Source organism: Zingiber officinale, chromosome 4B (assembly GCF_018446385.1).
Source record: "Zingiber officinale cultivar Zhangliang chromosome 4B, Zo_v1.1, whole genome shotgun sequence".
NCBI lineage: Eukaryota > Viridiplantae > Streptophyta > Magnoliopsida > Zingiberales > Zingiberaceae > Zingiber > Zingiber officinale.
The window spans coordinates 135,640,244-135,648,528 of NC_055993.1; the positions used below are offsets into that span (position 1 = coordinate 135,640,244).

Genomic DNA, 8,285 nt, shown 5'->3' on the forward strand with positions numbered 1-8,285 from the left:
AATTTAAACTCATTTAACTTTTATATTATTTGAAAGACTACTTATGATATTTTTCATTGTACCCTTCCAACTAATCATTGTGGTACTGTATAACAAAATCCATCACTATTTTGATGCTGGAGTTCAAAGAACAACATGCGATGTACAATGTGATGTTACATTTTGAAAATTAACACCACTTAAATGTGATACTACATATTAAAAATGTCCTTGGGATCATGAAATTACATTCAAATTATCATCCAGACATCTATCCAGACATCTATGATTCGAACTCTAACTATGATATATTTACAGAGAGATAATCAATGAGATTAAATGAGATTATCATTTCTACATATTAAAAATTAACACCACTTAAATGCTCCATTCCATAAATCAACATCATTTGGTATTGTATATACCCTCAAAACCATGCTGCATTCCATAAATCAACATCATTTTGGTATTGCATAAAACATTCCATAAATCATCATCATTTTGGCATTGCATATACCTTCAAAACCAATACCATTGTGGTATTGTATTTTGAAAACCAACACCATCCTAACGTTTGAAGAACTATGATGGAAGGAATAAAATGAGAAACAAATACATCCTTCAACAAATTTACCAAGACACTTTATGATATTATACACTTCCAATTTGCTTTTACCTCAATGGGGGCAAAGTAATAGACAGAGTTACATATTGGTGGGAATTATCATAAGTACAACCCCAAGATTTGCCCAATTGTAGCTGAATGACACTACAAATAAAGTATATATTTAAAATGAAAGAAAAGCTCGGTAAATACAATCCTATTGCACAAGCATTTAAAATAACAAAAGAGAGATTCCAATGCATTTTTGAGTAATATCTTTGTTGGTTCCTTCTCAAGAACACAAATATCATGTAAAAATTCCATACCAGACAGATTTTGGTAGAAGAATAAAACATAAACAATAACCATGTGATTGTCAAAGAATTTCATACTTACAAAATCCAGCCAAGAAGTAAATGTATTAATGACTAAGAACATAACATTTATCGCTAGCCATTGCACACTTCTGTTACATAACATTTATCTTTGTTGGTTCCTTCTCAAGAACACAAATATCATGTAAAAATTCCATACCAGACAGATTTTGGTAGAAGAATAAAACATAAACAATAACCATGTGATTGTCAAAGAATTTCATACTTACAAAATCCAGCCAAGAAGTAAATGTATTAATGACTAAGAACATAACATTTATCGCTAGCCATTGCACACTTCTGTTACAGTCTGAAGCATTGGATTAGTTGAACAATATAATATACATGCAATTGAGCGTAGAAGAACAAATATCTTCTGATACAATCTGAAGATTTCTACCTTGTTAACATGCTCTTTTCCCCAAATTTAGAATGCTAAAATTGTTTTAGAAATTCTAGCTTTCAACTTCCAACAAGGATCCAATTTCATCACTGTTATGCAAATATAATAACAAGCAGAATCAAGATTCTTAAGTTTGAAACAACATATTGCTAATCAGCAAACAGTTGGATTGTATTCGATAAGTCGGATCGGCATTCTTTACTTGTGCCACTGTGCCATCATAAGGGAGCATTCTCTAAATGAAATTGGAGGCAGAATTAAAAGACACCAACATTCAAGGTGGTATCGCTCCAAGCCCACCAGCACTTGAGCCAATGACCAATTGTAGGTATATGAGAGAAGTGAGCTCATAAACTCTTCGATATGGTTTTAGTTGACATGCGCTCAGACTCTGCAAGTGAATCTCAAACTTCCATAGTTTGTACTGCAATGAAAATGGAAAACAAAATTGACTCATAGTTCATGGAACTACAAATTAAAGTGCATTAAATGGTAAGCAAATAAAACTACCTGGAAACCAAACTTCATATTTCATAATTCAAATAGTTCGGATCATATGCAGAATAACAAAGGATGTACTTGATATTGTCGCTTTCTTCTACCATCTTTTTCCTCATCTTTTGGGTAAATATTGCTCTTGTTTCATACTCGCTTCTCCTGATCATAAGCACGATAACAAAGGGTGTTCTTGACATTATCACTTGCTTCTACCATTTTTTTCTCATCTTTTGGGTAGATATTGCTCCTGTTTCATACTTGCTTGGCCAGTAAAAGAGCAGACGTATGAAGTTCTGTATTGAACAATAGACCAGCAAAAAATAATAGGTGGCCAAACTTATATTTCTTCAATATATGAGCAAATTCATCCATCTAAGTGCTCAGTTGTTCTACTTGTAGCTCCATCCAACAATTTGAACATGAACATACATATTTGAGGCGGAAAATTTCAACATGCCTGCATCTCTGATTTTTTTTTTTTTTTTTGGCATTTGAATTTATAAATCACTAGAACTTCATCGTTGCTTGAAGGAAATGCTGGTGGCCCAGAAAGGCATAGAAATATGAAGCTTCCATTTTTGCAATACCCCCCAAAAATATTGAAAGGTGGGGGAACTTTGAATTCTCCAATAAAATTAAGCAAATGCATTGCCTATTAACCAATTGAATGGATAGCCAACAGTCTAAGGTTGCAAATTCAGGTTTTTTTTTTCAGTATTCTTGATGCTCTAAAATTTCTCCTGTAGTTCCTTCCAACAATCTGAACACAAATATTCGAGACAAAAGGTCTCTACATACCTGCAGTCTTTGATACATTTTCCACACTGGATGCATCTTGCAATGCAAATGTCACAGGCTCTGCATTGCGTAAAACCTCTTCCTTGACAACTCTCTGAAGGACAATCATAGACTAGTTTGTACTTTTTGCAAAGTGGGCACATTTCAATGTCAATAGCACGATCATCAACCCAACCAAGAGATGATCGACTAGTGTAATAGAACCTCAATTTCTGAGCTTGGGGTTGTTGATGTTGGTCTGTGTGTAGCAACAACTTCAACTCTTCATATTGTTCTTGGGATACACTGAAAAGTCTACCAAGCTTGAGCTGCTCAATTCCTGGTGAACATTTTGACTGATATTCCTTGAGGATGTTTATTATACTTTCAAGGCTTAGTCTTACACACCCAGGAATATGCAACTGTCATACCCCATAGAATCAATCATTAGTATAACATGCCATTGCATAAAATCAAAGTTTGGGAAAGAGGTGCACATATAACATTTTTCACAAATCTAAGATGACTTGACTTCACTTAAATAATAGAGAAAAGTCATCTATCACATTTATTTACTAGACCAGTTGTGGTTAATCCTATAGAAAATCTACAGGAAATCAGAAAAAAAATATTCCTCATGATTTATAGAATTGCTTGTTAACTTACTTAAGAATGGTAAATAAATAATGATATTTATTGAACTATTTATTACATGAAAATCAAATAACAGAGTCCAAACCTCATAAATTCCCATGGCCATAAATATGATTTCGGTACCAATACATACACCATTTAATGGATGACTCCTTATTTGGCTAATTGCTCTTGTTCTATTTGAGTGCAGCGGGAGGGAAAGGCATAACAAATGAATTGCTCACCATAGGGATAAGCATAGGTTTGGCTACCAGCATTCCAGATAAGTAGAAAAGCAATGCAGAAATGAGAGTAGGGTGAGTGTCCTATTGTAGATTTATGTTAGTACTTAGTTTCTTATTATGAATCCAAATTCACATCATGGTATAAATTCATTGCTAAACACCATAATACTCATATGAAAAATTGGAAAACCTTTTCACTGCTAAAAGATATATTATTATTATTATTATTATTATTATTATTCAGTGAATATAATGAATTAGTGAGGTTTTTCAAGGTCTCAAACAGAAAATTGCAAGGCCTTAACTAAAGTTGCCAACGTAGATCCAATACAAAGAATTTGAATAAACAAAACAATATTGTCTTTTCAACAAGCAGAAAAAGAAAGTCCCATTGATGATGACATATGCCATGGAAGAACAAGCCTATGAACTTTGTGAGGATGCCTTAAAAATACAATTGGATTGTAAGGAGATTCATTAACCTTTATAAGTGCATATCATTAGTAAATTAAATTCTTCTTGTATTTTTTATATACCTAATAGTACACTTATAGTGATCTATCAACTGTGATGCGAGATGATAGGAAAGCATAAAGCTAGTACGATTAAATGTTCTAGTAGTAGCAGTTTAGAGCCAAGACATCATCTTTGTGGTAAAACTAATATGTGTTATGTTTTTGCTATGTGATAGTAATAGGTAATCTCATGCCATTATGGATAGTAAAGTCTATACAAGTATGTAAGTGACTTGTCTTTACTAGGTAACCTACCTAGTGATAATAGGGCTTCTATAGCAAAAAGGGTGCATCTAGTCAAAGCCTACAGGCATAGTTACGGCTAGGCAAGTATGTAAGTGGAATTCATAAGAACACAAAAAGTCATTTGGTAATTTACCTCGTATTTATGAGGCTTTCCAATGCAAAATGGGTGTGAAGAGCCTACGAGGCATTCCAATTGAGAATAGCACAAAAATAATTTAAGATAACTCATTTAGTGAAGAAATTCCATGCAGTTAGAAGATTAGCAAGCAGTTTGACAATTGATATTTTTGTCTATATGGCTAGTAGACAATGTGACAACCAGGCATCATTTTGGGAAATCTATACAGGTAAGTGGCAAGAATGAATTAGAATGTTTTGCACCAAGTATTTACAATCAAATGACTCAACAGAAAAAATACACTAACCTTCTTTAGACTCAGATTATTGTCCAACACACACTTCAAGCCTTCATCTGTAATCCTTGGACAACCTATCAGACTCAAAGATTGCAAGTTCCCTTGAGCTCTCCTGGTTAGTTGCAGGAGAACATCATCTGTTATCTTCTCACTCAGTGGAGAATCTATTAGCATAGATCTCCACAAAAGAGAGTCATTTCGAACAGCTGAACGCAAGGACCTGCAGACCCTTTCAAGTGAGAGGAGATCTCGAAGATCCATATATCTAAGTGAGAATATAAGTCCATCGTGTGGAAGTCCCTCATCTCCTCCACTAGAGTGGGTATTGTCTTCACAATAGAGGTTCAAAGATTCACCGTCTATTAAGCCAGTTTCAGACTCTTCATCAAGACTATCATTAACAGAGAATCCTTCAAAGCTTTCAATTGGCCAACCATCAAGCTCTTCTGCCCTAGCATCATAGTTAAATTGAGTTTCAGGCGAGCAAACCAAACTCCATCCAAAGAAGTCCCTACAGCTAGCCTTAAATAAGCCATCTAGAGCAGCTCCCATATTTCTGTTTAACTCCATCCCAAATGGGTCATCAGGTAACAGATCAACAGGATCACAAACATCGTCTATTGCTGACAACGACTGGTTGTCCCCAACAACGCAGTCAAAAGCATTTACAACCTCCCAGCCAGACAAAAATGGGTACACACAGATTTGGCTCCCCTCAAACACCGATAGGTAGGATTCATTATCAGAATGGACAAATGGGACAGGAAGCATAGAACGAGAAGAAAAATTCAATGCCATCCTCAAACCTAATGACCAGAATGACCAGTACTTGATTCTTCAGCACAAAATTGTGAATCAAAGGAATTTCAATCCAAACTCCGGTTCTTTAACGATTTGTCTTTACAGAAACCTAATCTAATTTTCATGACCCAAGAAATTCGTCAACTTTGAATAATAAACAGAAAATGCCAGCTCAAAAGTTCCAGAGGCCTAAGCAAACCCTCAATTTAGCCAAAGGGGAAAAAAAAAACAAACCCTCAAACAATTATCAAGCTTCTTAAGTCGAATTACCAGAGATCATATTTTTTCAACCGAACAGTAGAACAATCCGATATGCTGATCTACTACAACCTCGAACCAATCCACAATACCTTCGAAACAAATAAAAATGATGCAAAGATCAGCCTTTTCAGCCACCAGATCGATAGAACCTCAAGGCCGCCACCAATACAAAAGAGAATGAGAAGGGAGAGCCAAATTAAGGGCAAAGGAAGAAAGGAACCTACAACACCGGAGATAACGGGAGAAGAACCACTCAAAACCTCAACTTTTCCCCTTTCTGCGGACCGATCGATGAGCCACGAAACCGTCTATTCCTCCCCTCTTCTTCGGCCTTGCGAGCGACGAGGCGCAAGAGAAGAGAAACAAGGAACACGGCGATTTATCCCAAATTTAGTAGAGCTTCCTTGCCCTCCTTTTACAGGAATCCCCCTTTATAATTCTAAATCCCAACCATTTACATTTGCGATTTGGTCAAAGATCAAAGACCATTTTAATAAGAAGCACACTCTAATTTTTAAAATATCAAACTAACCCTTTATTTTATTTTTTATTTTAAAACTATTTTTATTTCAATTTTAATCAAAATTATTGTAATATATAATAATTTTATTCCGAACTATTATGGGAATAAAATTTTATATACCGATAAAAATAAATAAATAAATACTTAAATAGGTAAATGTGAGAATGCTATAAATACAAGGGTTTAGATGAAAGAATGAAGCTGGGGTGGATGAACACGTGCTAGGTGAGGAAGAGCGATTTGACGACACGAGAGTGTAGCTGCCAGGAGATCTAGACCGTTCGGTTGGCCAATGAATGTTATAGTAAAATGACTTTAAATATTTATTTTAATAGTTATCTTTTCTTTTTTTTAAAAAAAAAATCCAATTACTTCGCGTGAATTGCTTCTCGCCCAAGTTATTGAATAAAACAAATAGAATAAAAATTAATCCGATTTAACACGTGAATTTTAAATTATTTCAAATCAATGAATAAGATATAATAAGATTAAATTGCTTGTCGCCTAAGTTATTGATTATTATTGTGGTAGAATAATAAAATTAAATTTCAAAAGAACATTTAAAAGCAACTAATTGATTATTATTATTTATTAGTTTTAAGGACTTATTTTTATTGCTTTATTTAAAAAATGATTAATGGATATATTCTTTTGGAGTGAAAGATAATATTGTTTATCTTAGCGCTAGTTAAAAATTGATCCTAAATTTATTAAAATAAATACTCATATATATATATCTAACAGATAATGGATATATTCTTTCAACCGAGTGTAAAATTATGATCCAATTAAATTATGTGATTATAAAATTATCTTCTTTTTTGGATTTATTTAGCTACTTTTTCAACTAGCAAATCACAGTGAGTAGTTCAAATGGTAAAAAAAAAATATCATTAGAAATAGTAGAAATTTTATAGATTAAAAAAAATCAACATACAACTTTGAATTTTATTAGTTAAAAATAATAAAATGACTCAAATGATGTAATTATTAAAAGGATGACTTTTTTTTAGTCAAAAAGTATCATAGGATATTTTATATCCAAGATATTTTTTTTATTCTAATATATATTGGGGTAGTAGCTACCCAATGAAAATTTTAATTATTTTATTTTAATAAAAAAAATATTATTACATCAAAATATTAGTTATTAATTTAATAAAAATGTACTTAAGAAATCTAAATACTATTGTATTAAAATATTCTTTTTCAACTTAGTTAAAATCATTTAATTTTTTTCAAAATCATTTTAAATTAATCAAAATTAATTTTAAATAGTTATAAAAGTTACTAAATAATTATTACAAAGTTTAATTAAATCCTAAAAGTTTAAATCATAAATTTTGAATTCTAAACACTATTATATCAAAATATTATTTATCAAGCTTCATCAAAATTATTTAATTTCATCAAAATAACTTTAAAATAATTATAAAACTATTAAATAACTATTACAATAGTATAATAGCTATGTTGGAGTAATTAGTTGTAATTACTATAATAAAGTTAAAGTAAAATAATAATATTTTGCTTAAATTATATTAAAAGTTAGAGTATTCTTGAAATAACCATCAAGGTAAATCGCCTTTACTTGTGTGTCCCATTTGGAAGAATTTTTTTTGTAAATTCACTAACTGAGACTCTAATCTCGGGTGCCTGGGTGACAACTTGAATGCCCTGTCATTGTATAACTATGGGCCTATTTATGTTGGGCTAAATCATTTGGCTAAAGTGATAAGTGGCGTATGATTTGCCATTTGAGATCATGGTCTAATCTCATGATTAGTTTACTTGGATGAATGAAAACTAAAATTAAAAAAAAAATCTCTAGCGAAAAGAATTTTCATCATTTACTTTATTAAAATTTTTAGATCGAAGAGAAACTTAATCTATCAACGGATGATTTTAGAGTTAAAATTATCTCAAAATCGGTCAGAAAGCAATGGATGAAAAAAAATGACACATGTACCCTTTTTAATTCATAAAATTACACCGTATAAAAAAATGACG

At 32.2% G+C, this 8,285-nt stretch overlaps 1 protein-coding gene across 2 annotated transcripts; it reads right to left on the bottom strand.

Moving 5' to 3' along the window:
* Window positions 1–1,183: 1,183 nt before the first annotated feature.
* Window positions 1,184–6,157, bottom strand: LOC121976907 (F-box protein SKIP14-like). 2 transcript variants are annotated; one of them, XM_042529314.1, is made up of 4 exons: window positions 5,977–6,157; window positions 4,700–5,841; window positions 1,871–3,057; window positions 1,184–1,784 (listed from the first exon to the last, which is right to left on the bottom strand). In XM_042529314.1, the coding sequence occupies exons 2-3, from the start codon at window positions 5,486–5,488 to the stop codon at window positions 2,587–2,589; spliced, it is 1,260 nt and encodes a 419-aa protein (XP_042385248.1). In that variant the 5' UTR covers window positions 5,489–5,841; window positions 5,977–6,157; the 3' UTR covers window positions 1,184–1,784; window positions 1,871–2,586. The 2 variants fall into 2 exon arrangements, with proteins under 2 accessions (XP_042385248.1, XP_042385247.1); XM_042529313.1 differs by having other exon boundaries at window positions 5,973–6,157.
* Window positions 6,158–8,285: the final 2,128 nt, after the last annotated feature.